This window comes from Vigna unguiculata, chromosome 4, assembly GCF_004118075.2.
Source record: "Vigna unguiculata cultivar IT97K-499-35 chromosome 4, ASM411807v1, whole genome shotgun sequence".
NCBI lineage: Eukaryota > Viridiplantae > Streptophyta > Magnoliopsida > Fabales > Fabaceae > Vigna > Vigna unguiculata.
Genome location: NC_040282.1, coordinates 36945195 through 36968725, shown reverse-complemented (window position 1 = coordinate 36968725; position 23531 = coordinate 36945195). Strand labels below are relative to the sequence as shown.

General features: G+C 27.7%; 3 protein-coding genes across 5 annotated transcripts; 2 read left to right on the top strand and 1 right to left on the bottom strand.

Annotated features, from left to right (window-relative positions):
* Positions 1-1791: 1791 nt before the first annotated feature.
* On the top strand, positions 1792-4111 carry LOC114182553. Its single transcript, XM_028069443.1, has one exon. It carries the CDS (start codon positions 2162-2164, stop codon positions 2906-2908), a length of 747 nt encoding a protein of 248 aa, XP_027925244.1. The 5' UTR covers positions 1792-2161; the 3' UTR covers positions 2909-4111.
* A 733-nt stretch (positions 4112-4844) lies between these two features.
* Positions 4845-12700, bottom strand: LOC114182318 (SKP1-like protein 21). Of its 3 annotated transcripts, none has more exons than XM_028069171.1 (11): positions 12495-12700; positions 10376-10599; positions 9254-9475; positions 8796-8987; positions 8592-8702; positions 8382-8460; positions 7492-7589; positions 7162-7343; positions 5800-5930; positions 5307-5502; positions 4845-5057 (listed from the first exon to the last, which is right to left on the bottom strand). In XM_028069171.1, exons 2-10 carry the CDS (start codon positions 10394-10396, stop codon positions 5492-5494), a joined length of 1047 nt encoding a protein of 348 aa, XP_027924972.1. In that variant the 5' UTR covers positions 10397-10599; positions 12495-12700; the 3' UTR covers positions 4845-5057; positions 5307-5491. The 3 variants fall into 3 exon arrangements, with proteins under 3 accessions (XP_027924972.1, XP_027924971.1, XP_027924970.1); XM_028069170.1 differs by having other exon boundaries at positions 5147-5502; positions 10376-10613; positions 12495-12687; XM_028069169.1 differs by having other exon boundaries at positions 10376-10613; positions 12495-12687.
* Positions 12701-17748: 5048 nt separating this feature from the next.
* LOC114181576 (short-chain dehydrogenase TIC 32, chloroplastic-like) lies at positions 17749-22971 on the top strand. The gene is made up of 8 exons (XM_028068067.1): positions 17749-17956; positions 20753-20984; positions 21219-21298; positions 21400-21553; positions 21901-21979; positions 22235-22328; positions 22493-22539; positions 22652-22971. The coding sequence occupies exons 1-8, from the start codon at positions 17869-17871 to the stop codon at positions 22808-22810; spliced, it is 933 nt and encodes a 310-aa protein (XP_027923868.1). The 5' UTR covers positions 17749-17868; the 3' UTR covers positions 22811-22971.
* The last annotated feature ends 560 nt before the right edge of the window (positions 22972-23531 follow it).

Below are 23531 nucleotides of genomic sequence, written 5' to 3'. Positions count from 1 at the left end.
AATTTTTGAATTTATATATTTTTTATCAGAAATATTAAATATGTTTATTAAAAAAAAGTTTTTGTATATTTATTTTATTTAAATGTTAAATTTAAGTTTTGTTCTCACATATTTTTTGTTTTTATTTAAATCTAAACTTTATTATTATTATTATTATTATTATTATTATATATATATATTATGAGATATTTCTCATAATTTAAAATCAGAGAAAACATTTTAATTTTCAATGAATTATTTTTGAAATTTATTCTGAAAAGAATAAATATATTACATAATATTACCTATTATCTAATGTTTGAAAAATGGACTATAAGATGTAGAGATCATCTTTCAAGGATATTAAATAAAAAAAAAGTTTTCAATATAAATTCAATATAATGTAAAATTATATAAAATTATAAAATGATAATATCACATTAATTTTATATAAATTTAAATTTAAATTTAATTATAAATTGATATAAATTTGAGAATATAAGTATAATAATAGATCAATCAGTTTCAAAGACATTAATGGAAGAAAATTTTGGATTCTGATGCAATATTTTTAAACTGTTCTTTTAGTTTTATTAATTCTAATTAATAATTAATATTATTGAACAACAATAAAAGATTAAATATTAATGATTAATGATAAATAAACAACAGATAATATTTTTAAAAAGACAACATCATGATATAAAATTTGTATATTTTATATATGCTTAAAATTGATAAATGACACTTTTTGAAATATCTTATACCCTAATTATATGTTAATTTAGTTTTAAAGAATACTCCTATAAATAAGTTATTCATCATCTATTAAGAGAATAATATTAAGAAATAATGTAATCGAAATATATATAGTCAAAAACTAACAAACTAACTTTCTAACATCCAACAATACAAATCCAGTTTACTTTTTGTACCCACCCAAGCCTAAATGTCGAAACCAATAAATTTACTTTCTAACATCCAACAACACAGCTGCAGTTCGCATTTTGTACCCACCCAAGCATCACTGTCGAAACACTTCTTCTTCAAAAGCATTTGCACATTCGAAGCATTTTTGCTCAGACAAACCCGTTCACATTTCGAATTAATAGTCCACAACAACATTTAAGATTGAGAGAGCATAGATTTGGCAAACAACAACACATAAAACTGACATTTCAATTGGGAAACAAGAACATACGACAATAGGGTTTCATTTTGGGAAGAACAACACAAAAATACGGGATTGCAATCGGGGAAATAAAACATACCAAATTGACCTTTGATTTGGAGAAGAACAACACCAAAATTAGGGCTTGCAATTGTGGAGGAAGCTGCAGTAGCGATTAGCAGCGATTGTGGAGGAAGCTGCAATAGCCACAAAGCCTGCCTCTGTTTTCCTTTCCCAAAACCGCACTCTATTTTTTCATTTTCACTTGTTTTTTTCTCAATTTTTCTGTGCGAACACTACAAACCATTCTTAACCTCACGCGTAAGTTCTTTTTTCATATTTAACAAAACATTAAAATAACCCATGTCACTTAGATGAGTAAAATTGGGATAAAAAACTGAAGCATTGTATCATTATCTTTATGTTTTACTATTTCATGTAGACTTTTCGTTAGGTCTATAATATAAGCATTACTTTAAAATAAAATATAGTACTTTATAATAATTTAAAATGAAAAATATATTTAATTCAACAAAAAATATTTTTATCATAAAATAAAAGTATACCGCCGTATTAATCATTAATTAAAGTTAAACTATTTAAAAGAATATCATAAAATAAAAGTTGAAAAAATGTGCAATTTGAACATATGAGATGACTTGAAGGATTGATATATAATTTAGACAAAGCATTATCACATTTCACAACTTGGAACTAACAAAACAGGTGTTTCAACTTTCCATATTTCTCGTATACTTATCTCACCTTCTTTCTGATCCATTGGGAAACCTACCCATCAATAAATACCCCAAACCCCATTTACTTTCTTTCTTTTCCTTTGCATGCATTTACCACCACAAAACGAAATCACAGTTCAACAAAAACCCATCAATTTCTCCATACCAAAAAGACCGAGTTTTCATTTTCATTTTCCTTCTGAAGACAACCAAAGAGAAACAAACTCAGCCTAGTCCTTGGATCCAGCAAAAAGGACATTCCCATTGCAGAAACATGTCAGGTGGTATTGGTGCAACTGCCTGTGACATTAGCCTCCCAAAAGAAGAGGAAATTGATTACAAAGAAGAAGAAGACAAACCAGCCAAAACATTCAACAAATCCACCCCACAAAACAAAGTGGGTTTTCTCTCATTCACTCAGCTCAATTCCCTTGCAGTGGTAATTATCTTATCTGCCAGTGGCATGGTGAGTCCTGAAGACTTTGCCTTTGTGTTCTTCTCCCTATTTTACATGTACTTCATATCCAAGGTGGCTTTTCCCACTCTTAACCCTTCAAAAGATCCTCAAGTTTTCAACCCCCAAAGCAAGCTCCTTCAACTTTATGCACTCACAGGTGCCACCATTGGCCTTTTCACTCCAATAGCCTATATATTAGAGGGTGTTTTTGAGGGTGACAAAGAAGGGATCAAAGCAGCAACACCCCATGTTTTTCTCTTGGCCAGCCAAGTTTTCATGGAAGGTGTGGCCACTTCACAAAAATTTTCTGCTCCAATTAGAGCCCTTGTTCCTGCATTCTACAACGCAAGAAGGATTTTCACCATTGTGGATTGGGTTAGGAGTGAGGTGTACAAGATGAATCAGGAGCACAGTGGATCTGCTTGGAGGGTCACTGTTGGAAGAGCACTTGCTGTGACTAACATGGCTTTTTGGTCTTTCAATCTGTTTGGATTCATGTTGCCACTCTATATTCCTAAAGTTTTGAAGGCTTATTACACACAGAACAATGACAAAGAGCAATGAAGATGCATTTAGTTTTGATGTATAAGGTCTTGAACCACAACTTACCAGCTTTTGCTTTATAATTTTTACAGACTCAAAAATGTATTTGTAGAGACATATATATTATGTATACTTCCTATTTCTTTTCTTTTCTTTTCTTTTTCCTTTTGCAGTAGACATTCATTTTAAGTAAAAAGGGATAAGGTGTGGAATGAAAATTAAATTAAAAACTATAATTTATTCCTCACATTACACAAACACAAACACTAATTAATATATTTTTTTAAGTTAATGAAATAAAGTTTGTATTATTTATGAAGCCGTTAAGTATTTTACTTATCATGGCCAAAAGGGTTGAGAAAAATAATTTAAGTTGAATTCATTATAGAAGACCAGACAATTACCCCAGACTTCAATAACCATCAAAGTAGACATGCTCATAGCTTCTTCCTGCACCTCTATACATTTCAATTTGCACCAATGGATTAGTGAATTGGTTTATTTATCTTTATTTTATTCTTCTTCTACATTTCAATTTGTACCAATGGATTAGTGAATTGGTTTATTTATCTTTATTTTCTTCTTCTTCTTCCCTCCACCGCTCCATCCATTTTTGTTTCAGACGGAACACTTTATCATTGTCAGGAACTCTGAAATTGGTTTATTTTGTATACAAGATTGTGCATTCTAGAAGTCAAACTGAAAATTCTAAGAAGTAAAATTGAAATTTTAAGAAAGTTGAAATTATGGAGGTATGGGAAGAAACTGCTTAATTAAGTTTTGTATACATTTTATATTCTTCAGAGTTCATGCTCATGCTGTTAAATTTATGTTAACCGAGTCTTTGTCACATGGTTTAGTTGTGGCCTCATCCGATGTTATTTTATAAATTTATATTTTTTTAATTTTTTTATGAAAGAATTAAACTCTTATTTTATAAATTTATAATTTTTTAATTTTTTTAATGAAATAATTAAACTTCTATTTTATAAATCTATAATATTATTTAATAAAAAAAAACTCAAATTTCACTCCTTGTAAATGCACATTGCACAGCATAGAAAAATAAAAGATAAAATATAATAACTGAACCAAAAAACTGATTCTACAAGCGTAGATGAAGACTGAACCAAAAAGCTGAATCTACGAGCAAAAACACCTAAAATAATTCTCATAGTAAGGTTGGTGAAAGAATTTTTTTATTGAAGAGATTCGAGCGAGATTAAAAACTCATTGATGGATTGAGAGAATTATAATTAAGATTATTAATTCAAATCATAAGTAATGATTATAAAATTGTAAAATTATAATATTGAGAGAATTATAATTAAGATTATTAATTCAAATCATAAGTAATGATTATAAAATTGTAAAATTATAATATTTAACTTTTAAAATAAAAGATGAACTTAGGGTAAATTTATACATGTTTATCCGTGTACCCATCCATTTTAAAAAATCACATTAACTTTTAATTAATCTTAAATTTCATAATTTATTACAACAACTTACATTTAATCATTTTTAATTTTTTTATAATGATTTAAACATTATTTAATTTCTTTAATAAATTATTATTTGATACTCTTTTATATAATTATAATTTATTTCTTATTATTTATTTTAAATTAAAAAATTATTTAATTAATATTCATAACCTCTACAAAAAATATAGATATACCCATTTCCAATGAATATGAAACAACAATTTGATTCCTAAAAAAAATAGATAAATTTTTAACTTAATAAATAAAATTTTACTTTAAAGAAACTGATATTTATCTTATTATATTCCTACATTACGCTTACATACGAGAGACTCCTAGAATTGTTTATGTTAAAAATAATACTTTGCATAAAATAAGTATTTCCTACTCTTTTTCATTAGCATGTTCAATCCACTTATTTTAAAGATAAGTAATTTCCCTAACAAATCTCACCTACTTTTAGAAAAATATATTTCAAAAAACTTATTTTAAGTTTAAATAAAACATGTCCATAATTTCCCACTTATTTCTTTGCAATACCTATCCTCTATATTTCAAAAACAGGCTAAAAGCAGTAAATAAAGATAGCAGGGAGAAATTGAAATAGTTGAGAAATGGATATGAATCAACAGTATATAGCGTTTAGAAACCATAAAAGCCCATTTCCTTCCAATCGCTCGAACCTGTTTAAATAAATTTTTCAACACGTAAGCAGAAGAAGATACAAAATGAATAAGAGGTGAAAACAAGGAAACAAGGGTAAGGATTATACTCAAATTGCTTTTCAAGATTCTTTTTATTCATCATTTTTTCACACACTCTCTCTCTCTGTAGTCCCTCTCCCCTTGTTCGCGGAATTCAAAAAAGCTCAAATTTAAAAAACAAAGCCACATTTGATTATAAGATATAAGGAACAAATAAATATTACTCACATGGTGTTTATCAAGAGACTTTCAAACCCTGAGCTGCCATCCTTTCAGATCACTTCAACTTTCTCTCAACTTGGAAATTGAATTATCAACCAGTGGCTGTACTATCATCAAAAGCCTATATGTACCATAAGTTAAATGCTCAATGATAGACTTGCAATCATGAACTCAGCTGCAACTCCTCACCCTCAACACAAACCTAGTCAATTATCAGTTATCAATTCAAATTATTTTCAGATTCAAAACTTATAGTCAGCATGATGCACAGATGATAAAAAAGGGTGAGACAGAGACTAAAAACATACACAATGATCAAGCCCTAGGAAATAACACAAGCCTTTGAAAACAATTAACATATGCAACAATACATCACTGCTTCTTTAGCCTCAGTTCAGAATCACAACTAACAGAATCACAGAACCAGACCAGAATGTCTAGATGCTTCTAATAAAAATCAGGACAGCATGTCGGAATATATTAAGAAAGAAAGATATACTTGTGTACAGGTGCGTTGAACCATTGCCATTCACAGAGATTGGTACCAGTCTTCTGCCTTGACCCAAAGATAAAATTTGCATCCTTTCAGGCCAATCTGAATTCAATCTTCGTGCAAAATCTTCCACTTCCCTACAGGAAAAGAAACAGTCAATAAATGCAAGGTACAATAGAATACAATAAAATAACCTCGCAAGAATTAGCTGATAAGGCTATCCTCTTTCATAAGTTATATATGATATAAGCATTCCACTAGTTATCTACTCATAAAGTATGAGTGCACTACTAAGACAACTGCATCACATTCCACACCAAATTCAATTGTGCAGGAATCCTCGAGTAATTATAATTTTAGAGGAATGAATCCATAAAAATAACCACTAAACCAACCAACCAGAAAGATTCTATGGTCCATAGAATCTTGTGAGGAGGAAAAATATATTCTACAGCCAACTGATGTTCTTAACCCATTAAAAATATCCTTCCCAACTTAACCTTTACAAAGGCAATCCAAAATGATTCCTCTACATAATCTTAGGCAGCAGAATCATTTACACAAGATTATCCACAAAATCAAAACTACAGACACAAGATCGAAACCCTTTAGCTCTCGGTGGTTGAAAACATCAAATCTTCTAGTTTCAAGCTTTTGAACCAACAAACTCATTTGATGATGACAAGTGGTCATCCTTATTTGCGCAATAGTTTGATCCTGAAGATGTTTTAATTCCTGAAATCATAAAACACAAAAGACCTTTCTCACCTTGTGAAAGGGGATTCACTAATCTTTGTGACAATCTTTGTGACAAGAATCAAGTCATCAAAGATCAAATTAATGAGATGCATCTCCACACATGAAAATAGGCTTCTTTTATATGTTTTCTTTGTCTTTTCACCGAGTGTCTTTATAGTTACTTGTTGGTTTGATAAGTTGTATTTTCTCTCCATATGGGAAAATAGACTTGTTTTTGTGTTTTCTGTCTTTTCATTGAGTGTCTTCATAGTTACTTGTTGGTTTGATAGTTGTATTTTCTTCTGATTCGTGTGTTATTACCTTTTGTTAATTTCTAATGTATTCTCTCTAATATTTTATCCAATGACTTGTATTCCAGCTTGCCTTATCAATGAATAAGTCTTTGTTATCTACTTTCCTCTCTTTTCATGTGATTTTATTGCATTTGATAATGACAAAAGGGGAGAAAGATATCATGTGATTTATGATTTCAGGAATTACAACATCTTTCAAGGTCGAACTATTGCACAAATAAGAAAAACATCAAATCTTCAAGCTTCAAGCTTTTGAACCATCAGTTTTGAACTTATTCCTCATCAATTGAAGAACTAGCAGAAGCATGTATCTAACCTGTCAAGCTCCTCCTTCACAGCAGGATCTAAATCATCGTCAACATCACCATCAATAAATTCAAATTTTGGAGAAAAATTAACATCTGGAAGGGTTTGCATCCTTGAGTGTTTACTTGAAGAGGCCTCTAAGGCCTTGTCAAAATTGACATTGTGATATGCAGAAGGAAGAAGATTCAACCCCTAATATAAAAGCATATTGAATGAGAAACAATACTTTTTTAAAAACAGGTATTGTGAATATAAACAATGCAAATGAGGACACAAGTCTAATAAAATATGTTGTGTAATAGATGCTCAACAAGTGTTTTATTAGGTGGCAGAGTCTAACCTTATTGTTTTCATTTGCATTTTTTGAAGAAAGATCCTTTGTCTGGTCTTTCCTTCTATTCTTCTTTTTATTTTTATTTGCTCTAGTTCCCTTTATTTCTGCCAAAACATTCATATCTCCAAAGTAAGCTAACGAAAAATCAAGACAAGATAGGGTGCATTAGAAATATTATAATAACTAAAAGAAATATGATTGAACAAATGTAGAAAATTTTATGTGATTATCCATGACAAGAAATCAACCTAATTGCTCTAGGATCTATCACAAACAAGAGAGCAACTTCACGCATCAAAATAGTAATAACAAAACTAAATAATATCAGTAGTAGCATAAAGTAGCTGGTCTTTGTCCCATTTGTCATCTCCCCAGACTAACCCCATATCCAGTCCCAAACACTGGAAATCATTGTCCCAAATGCAGTCTCCTAGAAAATCTAAAAATTATAGCATTGTATCATTATTGTACTATAACATAAGCTAGAATAAACTATATGATCAGATCAATTTTAGATATTCTAAAGTAATGAAAATAATAATAATAATAATAATAACAATTATAATAAACAATAGCAGCAGGCAAATCTTATATTCCAAGCAACTTCCAAAACTAAAATTTAATCAGCATTATTAGATTTAAATAATTTATGATGTATATAGTTTACACCAATAAAACTCAAAGCTAAGCAAACAAGTCTCATTGCAGTATGGCATAGAAAAACAAAATAAATTAATGCAATATACTTTTCCTTTAACAATACAAGATTATCATCGTTCATCTGCATCACCCCTCTCCAAAAATAAAATGAAAGATCTGATAAGATAGCCGCAAGGAAACAGAAGTACTGATTAATCGAATTTATAGAAGAGGTCAGGGTGAATGACATGACATACCTCCATCTGCGCCATTAATAAATGATAGAAGATCTTCAACCGAACGCTCATCCTTTGGTTCCTCCTCAACTGCAACATCCTGAAACAGGTGAAACATTTTAGTGTGCTTGCAACACAATCTGACAAGAAGTTTGTCATAACCAAGAATCATATGAACATTCAATATGCAAGGTTCAAGAACATTGATGAAATTAAAATGGTAGAAAATACCTTCGGTTTCTTTCTCTCTTGTAGTTCTTTCCTCTTTCTAGCATACAATCTGTTTAGAAGTCGAATCCGTGGATCATCAGTTATGTTTCTCAGAGGCTCCAGCTTCTCTTCCTGTGAGAGATAGATGTAAATCAAGAAACGTGTTTGCAGAGGTCATCTATGCAAATGAGAACATATGACCTCACTTTTGCTTTTATCACATACCTCAGTTAGGTCATCAGGCAAATGAAATGTTTCACGAATCTCCTCAGGAGTTTTTCCTTCAATAATCCTAGCAAGGGCTCGACTGGTCAGATCAACCATAGGCTTCAGTTGGAGGCTGTCAGCAGCAGATGTCAACTCACATAACTTCTTTGTATCGATCCGAACAAACTTTTCATTGAAAAGTTTGAGCTCCTACAATAGTAGCACAACCAAATACTGGTTAATCTATAAATCATGTGATTTCCCCAGTATTTCAGCTGGTAAAAGCAATGGTACAGATAATACTTTGATAGCGCAGACAAGTTACCAAATGTTGCCCAGATGGGATTAGTTTAAAATAAAAATATACTTTTAAACAAAGAAGCATGAAATCTTTAAATAATGAAGGAATACCGAAAAATATATATTCCTAAAATCAAAGTAAAAACGAATCACATGAAAGTTGGATTATTCCATACCTTGTTAGAATGTCCTGGTACTTGGTGAAACCGACAGTAATCAAGTATCATATCCAAGATTGCAGGATTGACATGATGTGGAAGAGATATAGCACAAGTTTTGGAAGATCCCATGCCTGTTTGAAGTACTTCCTGGCAAATCATGGGGCAAAACATGGCTACCTCTTCCTCTACTTGATGAATAGAACCATCCACAGTTTGAAGCCAGATGTAGGATTTCATCTAAGCATGTCAAAGGCAAGGTGAAATCAACAAACTACTCATGGGACAACAATAAACCTGACTTTACTACCATGTTCTAAATTTCAAAAACAACTCAGTAACCTCGTTATTGTTTCTTCATTTAAAGTAATAGAAAAATAACTATACTTGGAGAAGAAGAAAAAAATGAGTTTATTTATTTATGTGATATCATATTATTTAGTTGTCCCAGCTGAAAAAAAATTCTTGCATCTGAACCTAACTGATATTCATTTGTATTAAAGATGTAACAGAATATGTAATATTAGAAAAACCCTACAATGTTAAGGTGATCTTATCTACAAATTCAAAGATCTGATACAAGCAATTTCTTCCCATCCTAATATTATACAGCTTCAACACCAAGTAATTTTCCTTCTTATGTCTTCATTTAATCATCCTATATGGGTAATGAGCCTTGTGTGAGAAAATGAATGGCCCATAAGTGCTACATATGGGCCTAAAACATAGAAATGATTGAATAAAAGGACATATCCTTTGTGATCTCTCAGAAAAAAAATCATCTGCAAAAACCATAATGGCAGATAATTTGAACAGAAAAATAATATTTATTTACATAAAGAATAGAAGCAAGAAACAGAAAAAGAAGGAAAAGGAGAGACCAAGCTTTATATCTGAACAATTTTCTTACTTACATAATCTAAAATATTTAAGACACGTAAAAGAAGAAAACGAATTAACAGTGGTAACTAGAAGTATTGGCCAACTCGTTACCCAGCCATTAGGACTGGCTGTTATAAGATGAGAATGCAATTTCAAATACAATAGTTTAATATGCATTGAGCCAACACACAAGACCAAAACAACAGATAACTCATGAAATAAAAGAAAAAGAATAGATAGAATATAATGACACCATACCTCAGGTTTCACAACTGCCATAGTTGCGCCAGACAATGAAAACACAGAGGTTGGTAGCAAGGAAATTAAAACACAAAGGGAACTTTCACTCCTTCAAAGACCTTGGTTTGCAAAACGAGATTGCTCAGGACGCCAATGACAGGTTTAACAGCATTCTCATGAGAGAAGTGTTTCCACAAGTCCTGTACTAAATGATAAAGCAGGAGGTGCTATAGCAATAAACCCTGTGATGTGCAGCCTAAACATATCAAAAGAAGGTGAAGGTCGCAACATTACAACATTTACAAATATTTTATCAATTCAAGTTTTTTATCACAATGATAATTTTATGCATGCACGAATATGTTGAGAATCAAGAAAACAAAGAAGTGACCACAATTTTGAGAAATATTTATCAATGCAATAACATTGAATATTCAATAACTGCACTTCCAGAGGGAAACAACCATATTGTTAGACAATGATTTTAAAATCAGTATGATAAAGTAACAAAGTTTCATCTCAAAAACTGCTATCTAGTCTTACTCTATGCAGAAAAAACCTGAATTAATCTATTTTAAAGGTGATTAAAGTAAAAAGATTTTCTTTTTCATTTCAAACTTCCTCATAACTATAAAATTTTGTACTCCGCTTTCCACAATAGCCAGTAACTGATGTTTCAACTTAATTTAAATTACAGAAATAAAAATGCAAATCCTTTCTAAGTTTCTCTATTATAAATGGTGAAGCAGAAACTTACCCTGAGATCTATGCGGCATACATTTATATTCATCAAGAAAACACAACCTAGTCTATGAAATTAAGTTAATCATCGTGATTTCAACCACGAAGTTGTGGCATATTTTTCTGTTAGAGGATTAAAAAGTGGGTGCAGCGGGTGCAGCCATATGTTCCATAACTGGTGAGATCTTTCAAGACAAAGGGGTAGCAGGGGCAAATTTTGTTGCTGTCCACAAGCTTGCAACAGTAAATACTTTGGGGGGCTGTCGTGTAGTTATTTATCTCCCTTTTTCTGTACCCTTGTAGCAAACACTGACACAGCTTGTGTTTGTTTGGGTGCTTATAATAATACTTTTTTTGCTGATAAAAAAACAAAATCAGAACTTTAAGTTGAAACAGTTTATTCTGTATATTCAATCTGTGTTGTTTAATGTTGCTTGTTCGGTATACCATGCAACAGCTTCCTCAATTCCACTACCGACCACAATTATATTTTACAATCCAACATTATTGCAAGTGATAACAAAAAAAATATGGTATGTCTTATTACCTTACCACCGCACTACTATATATCAATGAATGCTACTGCTAGAAAACCCGAGGTAAACATTAGTAACGGGAGTTGCTTGGTTTATGTTTGCCACAATTAATCACAAAAGTGACAAATTGTTTTTACCTTGTACACTAATTTCACGATTTTGTGAACCCAAAACCATGCATCTTGTTTTAACCATCTACTTCAAAAAATCATAAAACCAAATAATGGGACTCAAACAATGTGCCATTTCTGTTACTATTATCAAAATAGCTTGCTGCCATTAAATGGATTTAGATTCATGGCTGACGGAATCAAAAGTAGCCAACTTTTATTAAAAATATCTAACATTTAGTGTTAACTGAAAAGACTTCTATAAAAGCTTTCCAATTTAAACATCTAACCATTCATACCAACCATAGTTTCCAAATTCCATTGCGAGATATGCATTTACTAGTTTCTAAAACTGTCAATTGAAAATACACACACAAATCAAAATCAGAACGCACTCTACAATTCAAACAAAAATACACCGAAATACATTCCAAAACCTCGAGTGTGTTACCAATGGACAAACACACAAGCCGTAGCCTAAACACTCTAACTTACACAAATCGAAGTTTAAACCATTCATTTCCAGGAACTTCAGAATAAAGTAAACAAAGACCACTCCGACAAGTCAAGCTACCAAAGGCAACACCGACATGAAACCAAAAAGCAAAACTCAAGTTTTCACCAAATTAAGCTAAACTCACAACACCAAACCAATATCAACTCCGTAATCACCGCCGTAACCAGTAGAGTTCAAATTCAATGTCAAAACCGTAAATTGAAATGCACACAGCGATATACACAGATAAGTACCTCGAAGAAGATGAGAAAATGGAGGAAAGCATGCACGAAGCGAAGGTGGAAGCTGGAAGAAACAGTTATATAAAGTGAATAACATGGAAACAGACCATATTGTTAGGGTTTTCCGATGTTTATCGGCTTTGTGTACCGTCGTTGAGTGTAGGCACGTGAGTCTACCAAACCAAGGAGATATGGCACGTGTTGCTACGTATCCTTAATTTTAAGAGCGGATAAGGAAAACGAAAGTGACACTTGTGGTGAGGTAGGTGCAAACTAAAAATGTAAATCATAATCTTAATAATAATATTTTGTGAAAAAGAAATTTAGATATAGGAGATATTTTTGTAATGTAGCCCTAAATAATATTTATAATTTAGAAAGAGAATTTTATTCTCTAATATATTTTCTATTTATCTTTTCCCATGATCTAAGCCTTATCCATAGGATTGTTGATTTTCTAATTTAGAAGGAGAAATATTTGGTTGATCATGCATGGAAGAAAAAAGTATGAGAATGGTTATTTTGATTTTGTAATATATATATATATATATATATATATATATATATATATATATATATATATATATGTATTTGGAAGGTGGTTTGTGATGTCATCAATTATTTCCAATTTAATAGTGATTGATGCAATTTATAAAAATGGTTTTAATCTAGTGATGATTATTAGATTAGAATGACATTAAAATTAATTCTCTTTCTTCACATCCTACTAAAGGTATAATAGTCTTTTAATAAATAGTTCAAAATTTAAATTATTTAGATAAAATATTAAAATTTTAAGGGGAGTTGTTAAAAGAGGTATTTTTTTTTTATCTCTCAAAAGAAGGAACTCTTTACAAGATTTCATATAGTCACTAGAAAGGAAAGTCACTAGAAAGAAAATAAGAGAAATAATATAATAATTATTAGCCATATGGACATTTTTAAGAATTTTAAAATGGAATGGGATAAGTTATTAGATCTTTCAAAAAAAAAAAAGTATGGAACAATTTATAATAGAAAATATATTATATAAGTGTTGAAATTTTACGTCAATTATAAATTAAATCAATTTAATATATATATATATATATATATATATATTTAATTAATTAATTTTATAAATCAAGTTATTCTTGTAATTTAATATATTAATTTATTGATTGTGTTTAATTTGTTAACCTCTTTAATGGATTAAAAGAATCTTGGAATAGAACATGAAAATCACAAATAACTATTAGCATATAATAGTTATAATTGAATAGTGAAATAAAAGGAATTGAATGTGTATATAAAACTTTTGTTTTTTGGTAAAACATTTCTTTTAATCAAATTACCAAAATATTATGGTGCAAGTCTCATGATTGAGTTTTTTTTTTTTTTCTAAAAAGTCTAATTATTAGACTTGTGAAATATGATATCAGATTAAATATAAATTTTAAGTATATTTTAATTTTACAAAATTAATTTATAAAGTGAATTTTGTAGTTACTTATATATTATTATTAATTGATTTTATTTATAACCTAAATAAACTTTCAACAATTTAACTTTTCACTTTTTGTCTGGTTTAAATGATGTCTAAACCCTCTTAATTCTACCTCTACTTTTCATAGTTTCATATGAGACAACATAGTTCATTACAAAAATGAACGCTCTTGAATAACATTGTTCTTGAATTTGTTAAAATAAAAAAAGAATATTTGTTAAGACCAGTTTACAACAAGAGACATTGTCCAAGAACAAATTATTATTGAAAAATTATTTGTAGTGAGTTGTATACTATAGTTACGTTCTTCATTTGAATCTTCTACCGTTTTTTATATATATATATATATATATATATATATATATATATATATATATATATATATTTATTTATTTATTTATTTATTTATTTATTTATTTATTGGTGGTGAGTGCATGAAAGGTATACATCAAAATTCTAGGTCTTCCATCAATAAAAAAACACAAGAGGATATTTAATTTTGTAACAAAAAGGATAACTATAATTTTTATAATTATCATTGGTGATATTTTTTTTGTTAATTTTTATAATAATTACATTAAATTTGTATTTATTATAGATTTTAAATAATGTAAAAATTTACATTCCTAATGTGTACAAAATATTTGTTAAAGATTTCAAAAGTTATATTTAAGATGAATGTGAAGTAATTAATAATATGAAGTATTTACAATAATTATGTACAAAAGTTAAATTTAAAACTTATTTCCTATTATCTAAAATGTTTCATAATCATATACATTCACATCATCAAATCATTGAATTCAATTCAATTATTTATTTTTAAGTTTTAAAAGACTCCTAGGTTGAATTAATTAAATTCAGAGATTATTATGTATATATCATATTACCTACCTTCAATGTGTATTTGTTTGTTATGATCTAATGAAAACATGTGTTAATGTGTTATACAAATGTGTATTTATTTTTTTATGATAAATAAAAAATAATAAAATTATAGTTGATATTATTGTTATCGTTATAATTATGAAATTAAATATGAATTATATTTATCACTTTATTGAAATATTATTTATTCATTATATAGGTAGTTTTCTAATTGAAAAGCATGGTTAAGTTTAAAAAAGCAATTCAATTAAGAAAAAATGATTAAATTTAAAGAAATAGTAAAATTTATAAAATAATTATTTTAATTTAAAATCAATTTATTTGAAGGGTAACTTTGAAAAAAAAATATGAATACTAAAAAAATCCCTTTATATATAGCTAAAAATTAGATATAACTTTTTTACATCAAAGTTTGGTAGCAAGAATCTCTATCAACTCTCACTATCATTTTATTTTTTTTTATGTGAATCAAGTATTAATATAATCAAAATGATCGTTTCAAAATTCTAATCCAACACACAATTGTAGCTTCTTACATATTATTTCCTAAAAATCACATCCCAACCATTCATCACATTTTTATATGAATTTTAAATAATCACATATATTTCATCTTAATTTAAATGTTAATAAATCACAATTAATTTTTCATTAAATTAATAAAATATTCAAATACAATATATTAATCAAATATAACAAAATAATACAAAATAAATAAATTTTAACATTTAAAAATATTTTCTCTCGACTAACACTTGATTCACCTAACAAATTAAACAAATATTAAAATTCTTTTAATTAGAATTTTACTTGTTCAACCAAAGTGTCGGCAAGACAAGTAAATTTTGGCTCATCCACAACAAATTTTGCTCACCTGGCAAAATTATTTAAATTATTATTGTTTAATTTAATACTTAATAATATAATTTAAAATATAAATACATACAGGATATGTGAAATATTTGTATATTTTTGATTTTAAACAATTTTTTATATAAATAATTATTTAAATATAAAAGTAATTATTAAAATGATATAATAGTAAAATAATGAAATTTGGATTAATGATAAAAAATAAAAATGAAAATATAATTATTTAGAAAGTAAAAATTGCAAAAGCAATATGTTACCAAACAAACTATCCTCTCTTGATATGTAGACGAATCATATATATATATATATATATATATATATATATATATATATATATATTATAAAAGATTTTTATATATAAATAGAATAGAGAAAGAGATATCGTCACCAACTATAATAAAATAAATGACAAAACAATATTATAATATTATACTGATGTAACATTTATTATATTATAATCGGATGTAACAGTTATTATATGTTATATCTGTCACTGAATGGTCCTTCTTTGATTTGGACAATCCAAAAGATTATTTTAATTATTGAAAAACTATTTAAGTCGGTAAAAACAGAAATTGTTAAAAAAAAAAAAAAACAGATTGGTGGGCTTGTGCCGGCCATGGCACAACCATGAAGACAAATGTTAAAATACTATTTTAATAATTATTTTCATTAGTTAAAATTTATGATTTTCATTTTTTATTTAAAAATCTTGTTCATAACTTAATTTTTTTTTCTTAATGCCAATTGTTAGGAACTTTTATTTTTTTAAGATAACTTTAATTACTTTTTCTATCAGTTATCTTTACTCTTATTTATTTTTAATTGATCTGACTTGCATTATGGAGTAAAAAGGAAAAAAAAAAAACAAAATAAACAATCTCATAAATAAATTACATAATATCTAAAATATTATTGACATAACTAAAAATTGAGAGAAAAAAAAATATGCACTACCTTAGTTCTATAAGAAATTTTTGTATGTTCTTATATCGGTTACTTTAATTAGTTTTAAACAATTCAGTCTCATAAAATTCATAATTTATAATTTTTTAAACATGCTACCCTATTTTAAAATCCACAAATATAATCAAAATATTATAACTAAATATTACTTTAGTGTTGGTGTTATAAAAAATAATTTTCACTTCTGCCTTAATTTTCAGATCTTATAATTTAAGATTACCATGCTCACTAGTTTATAAAACCAAAGTGTTAAATTAAAACAAGACTCCTTCATGGGATATACTCTATAATCAAGCATATGCTATATAATATTTGAGGATGAACTAAAAAGTATAATTAAGCCAATTTATTTTAAGAAACTAGAAACTAGATTGACATGTAAGATAAAATTCGTTTAAATTCATCTTATTTTTAATTAATGTGAGATTTTTAATATATTTTTTACATACTGAAACATATATATATATATATATATATATATATATATATATATATCAAATATGAAACTAGATATTAATGAGACATATAAATACTAAGTATGAAACTAGATACTTATGAATGGTTCTATACATGTCTACTATACCCAATAAATAATAAATCTCATTATAATAAATTTCAGATAACTTTGATATTATTTTAATAAATGAAATTTAAGCATAATTCAACTATATAAAATAAACTTATAAAATAAAGGAAAATAATATTTTAACCCACTTTTTTTGACCCACTTTTAACCCATTGCTTTAATCACCATTAGATCATCTTTTTTTATTCTTTTTAGTGATGTGATGTGATGATCTAGTGGTGATTGAAATAGTGGGTTAAAAGTGGGTCAAAAAAAGTAGGTTAAAGTATCATTGTCCTAAAATAAAATTTACATTCATTTATACTCTAAATTCATGTTATCTTAATCGACATCACATAGGATCTCCAAGGAAAAAATATTATTTTTTATTACCTAAAACACTTTAAAGAATTAACAAGAAAGAAAAGATAAACATTATTCCTTGATAAGTCGAAGAAGGAGACAAAGAATGAGGTGGGTTGGAATAAATTGGAATCAATAAGACGGCAACTAACACATTTAAGTAGAAAACAAACCTCTCACCCACCAACCCTCACACCACAAACTCACACACAGCAAAAGAGAAAAAGAGAAAGAGTGAGTTAGTGATGTGTTCTTCTGGGTTTTCATCATCTTCCACTGCAGAAGAAGTTACTCTTGGAATCCATGGTCATGCTCTCACTGCAATTGTCACAGGTCACATATTACTATGTTTTTTCCATTTCCAACAACACAACCTACGAATATGTTTGTGTTCTCTCTTTTCATCACTTTCATTGCCAACTATTATTATAGTTATTGCAGTTTTTGGTACAAGGATTTTGTCCACACAACCACCACACATGCTTATCCTTTTCCTCAATACATCATTACATTGCCTTTTACTATATATATGCACACAGCACAAATCCAGTTTTGGTACACTTGTTAATATCATATATATACCTCCAATGATTTAGCTTAAGTCTAAGTACTGTACATGCAAAAATTTAATCACATACACGTTTCTTTTTTCAAAGTTAAATACTTTTAACTCATAATTAATATATCATCTCATTCTTAACATCAAATTGTATATAGCAGTAGTAGTAGGAAAACCAGATATTAGTTTTTAGCTTTATATATATATATATATATATATATATATATATATATATATATATATATATATATATATATAGTGGCGAATCTTAACCACAAGTTTTGGAGGGGCCAAATAGTATAATTATTTGATCATTAAATTGTTGGATCATTAGTATAATGTTTTAAAAATTGGTTATTCTAACTCAATAACTTGATCTTTAGTTTAATGTTGTGAAAAATATAATTTACCTTGTTTCCATTTTCACGAATAACTTTACTTTTATCATTTTTTAATAATGAATCTATTCATTTATTCTTCATCCATATACCTATTTTAAAAATAATATTAAAAATAATTTATCATACCTTACTAAAAAAATTGAGAAGCATAAATATTAAAGAAAAAATATAGTATAGTTAAGTCATAATTAAAATTCGGTTATGAAAAAACACATAATATACTATTTTTTCTTCTATATTCATAAACAATGAATATACCAAAGGCTCATGAGATAAAAAAACAATGTTAACTATTAAATTAATATTTCATTATCAAATAAGATGAAAGAGAATTATTTTTCTTTTCTTCAAAAAAGAAATAAGACAAATGAGAACTGAGAGAAAAAATAATTACATTTTTTCTTAATATTTATATATATATATATATATATATATATATATATATATATATATATATATATATATATATATATATATATATATATATGAGAGTGAGAAATTAGTACAATTTTTGTAAAATTAACAAGACAACAAAAAACGACATAAAAAATATCTTAATAAATATTTGGTTTAATTATTCTTTTGATTATTGATTTAGTTCAAAAATGTTAAGTTGGTCCTTCAATTTTGTTTAATTTCAATTTGGTTATGAATTTTGAAAAACTAATGCAATTTCGTTATTTTTATTAAATTTCTTAAAACAGATCAATGTTTTTTCATTAAATTTAGAGTTAAAAATAAAGATAGTTTATTTTGTTGGTATAATTAACACAATCTCACTATTAATTTTGATGAAAATCTTTGATCCGCTTTAATAAATTTAACAAGAATGACCAAATTACATCAATTTTTCAAAAATTGGGATCAAATTGAGACTAGAAAAAACTTGAGAACCAACTTGATATTTTTAGATGAAAATAGTGACTAAAGATTAATTAAACCTAAATATTTTTATTCTTTATATATTTAATTTTATATTTTATTATCTATTAATATTAATTGGTTGTATTTTATAAAAAAAATAAAAAGAAGAATAATTTAATTTTCATCCATTTATAAAATATATTACCTATAATTTAAAAAATTTAAAAAAATTCAAAATTTTCAAAATATATATATATTTTAAAAAAATCAAAAATCTTTGGGGGCCATGGCCCCTCCCAGCACCCACTATGCTCCGCCATTATATATATATAAAAGCAACTTTCATTTATTATAACTGACTCAGGTATATAACAGTGTTTTTTTTTAACAATTGAATAAATTAGTAAACTTGCTTATTTTCTTTTTAAAAATAGGCAACTAAGTTGATGATTAATTAAACTTTTAGAGAGGACTATAATTACCTAAAAATAGAAATTTAATTTAAGGTAATACTTTTACTATTATTATTCACTCAGTCCATCCTAAATTATGGGGATGCACTTCTGATTTAAGAAGATAAAATAATACCATAAAAAGAGCACAAAAATCTTTAAATTGGAGTTTTTTTGAAGTTTATTTTGTAATTATTAAGTTTATAAGTACTGAACTTTTGGACAAATTTTAATAAAGTTCTTAAATTAAAAAAAAACTTGATCATATAATAAAAAAAAAACTGAACTTTTGGACAAAATTTTAATTCAAGGACGTAGTTTTTTTTTTTAATATTACACATTGACTGACATATTAAATATTTTATTTATAATTTGCTACTGTGTATTTTTTTTCTAGAGTTTTAACGCCCACAAGTCTATTTTCAATTTCTTAAAAATTTTGTTTGGTTTATCCTTTTTTAACAGCCATTTAGTTTTTTGTTTGTTATTTTTCCTTATATCATACTAGTAGGAGCAAAAGTAACTTTGATAACTCGTCAAGAGTCAATATTCTAATTCAAACATTGGAAGTGTTAACCTTTAGTTCTTAAAAAATTATTAAACTTACATACACAATTTACTTACACTTTTAGTATAATATTTATTTTTTAATAGTAAAGTAATAACTACCTTTTTATTGCAGTAAAAGGTGTAGATTTAAGAATTTGAATTTTTCATTGGGTTTTTCTATGCTGTTTCTTTCTGGTGTTTCTTCAAAATGCACGGATAAACATTTAAAAAAAAAATTGTATATGTTTAAGTATGTATGTGGTACACTAAACATATTTATGTTGGTGGACACAAATAATAACAGGAACAACACATGGTATTGGAATTGAGACTGCAAGAGTTCTTGCTTTGCGTGGTGTTCATGTGATTATGGCAGTGAGAAATGTGGTTGCTGCAAAATCTGTCAAAGAAGAAATACTCAAAGAGATTCAAACAGCCAAAATTGATGTCATGGAGTTAGACCTCAGTTCAATGGCATCTGTTACAAAATTTGCATCAGAGTTCATTTCATCTGGTTTTCCATTGAACATCTTGATGTAAGTAAACTACATGGTTTACATAGTTCATGTTTCAACTTATGTTCTTTTAACCACAAATTATTACATGCTACACATGGTTCAAACCAGTTTTTGTATAATATATAATTAACTTTCTTGTGAAATAAAAAAACAATGCATAATTGAAAACTTGTCGAAAATCTTAAATGCAAATTCATTTTACAAGCTAATTGAAGTAATAATGTTCTTAGGGTTTGTTTGTTGTAATTCTAGAAACAACGCAGGGATAACTGCAACCCCTTTCTCACTGTCCAGAGACAACATTGAACTACAATTTGCCACGAATCACTTGGGTATGTACGAGAAAAAATGTCTGATATTTCATAACAGTAACAGTGTAAAACTTGTTTAGACAGTGAAACTAAAAAAGTGAACTTTGGTTCTTTTTCCACAGGGCATTTTCTTTTAACACATCTTTTATTGGATACTATGAAGAAAACTGCAAGTGTAAGCAAGAGAGAGGGAAGAATTGTGAATGTCTCCTCTGATGGTCACCAATATACATATCCTGAAGGAATTCGTTTTGATAAAATTAATGATGAATCCAGGTAATTAAGTTCTACCCTGAAGAAATATTACTCTTATATTTGTTCAATTATTACAGAACAAATGTTTATTCATTTGTTTTGCACACAGATGTGGTCGGTTTAAGGTATCGTATAATAATGCATTTAAAACGTCAAATAAACTTAAAAAAAAGTTGATTAAAAAGACTAAATGTACACATTTCCAAAACTGAGATTATTTTCTAGGAAGAACTAATTTCCAATTTCCACCAAAAATTAAGCTAAAAACATATTTAACAACATATTTAACTCTATGTAGAAATTAGAATTATTAGAATTAACCATGAAAAGTGATGATTCCTATGTTAATTTTGCTTCCTTGTGAACAGTTTCCAGCTGTGGCATGCATATGGGCAATCAAAGCTTGCTAACATTTTACATGCAAACGAACTTGCAAGACGTCTTAAAGTATGCTGACATTTATTGTTTTGTAAAATGATTAATATGGAGTATTGTTTTTACCATAATGTTTTTTTTGTAGCTGATTATGTTATTGATATGGCCATTAAGAGTTGGCTTGGCATTATTATCTTCAATTAATTTCTCTAAACTTTTTAGTGATTACTGAGGAAAACATTATTTAATATGGTCACTGTTTTCTCTTTCTTTTCCTGTTCTTCTGTTTGTAATAAGTAAAGATTTCTGATTTTTCATCATGGTCAGGAAGATAGGGTAGATATTACTGCAAATTCTCTTCATCCAGGAGCAATTTTAACCAATATTTATAAGCCAGAGATTAGTGGTGCTGTGCCAACAGGTACTTATTACCACATTGCAGATTCATAGATGAATTTATGGTTTTCCTAGAATTCATATTATAATTAATGCAGAACTTGAATTTTGGGATTCAATTATAAGAATGTTGACATGTATAAGAAAAGAAAATCCATAAATCATCATGATTTTGTCTGTTTCATGCAGATTTAATTAACATGCTTGGCAATTACGAGATGAAAAGTATTCAGCAGGTAATTCAAACCCCTGTTGAGGGAAATTTTTCATTTCTTAAGAATCTGAAAATTCATTATTTAATTAACTTGGTACTCTTGTAATCTTTCATTCTCTCCTTTTTCAATGTAGGGAGCAGCAACAACATGCTATGTAGCGTTGCATCCACAAGTGAAGGGAATCAGTGGCGAGTACTTTTCAGATAATAATGTGGCTGAAGCAAGTTCACTTGCAAAGGACACCGATTTGGCTAAAAAACTTTGGGATTTCAGCATGAAAATAATTTATTAGAATAGCCATGAACAATTGTGAATGCGTTTTCTATGCGACTTGAAAGAACCATTGTTGTCACACTTTCATTGAGCTTATAATTAATGTAGAATCCCATAAAATGCTCATGAAAGATATTTATGTAGTTCTAGTCAGAGTGAGATAGAGTTTGGTTTTTTTTTTGAGTGTTTGTTGCGTACCGTGATAAAGATGAGAAAGCCATACATTAAGAAGATGATGATCACAACACAATAACAACGATGAAGATAGCATTAATAATGATAATAATAAATATGTTTTTGATCTTTGAAATTTTAGTAAAGATTAGAATTAGTTCATCTCAGAAATTTTGAATGAATTTAGTCTCTCATCTTTAGAAATGCATGGATTTAGTCATTTAAATCAATTTTTTCTTTAAGTTTATTTGATGTTTCAAACACATTTATAAGTTAACATTGAAACAAAAATATGTTAAACAGTGTAAACAAACTAAAATATTTTAATGAAATGGGTTTTAAACGTGAAGTAAATTTAATAAAATTTGATTAAAATGATTAAATCTACGCATTTAAAAAGAGTTGAATGACTAAATTGGTTTAAAATTTTAAAAAATGATTAATTTTAATTTTTTTTTAAAGTTGAATGACCAAAATCAAATTTAACACTAATAAGAAAGTCGTTTGGTTTTAAAACTCATTTAAATAAAAGATTATGTTTGACCAAACTTTTCTTATTGTAACTA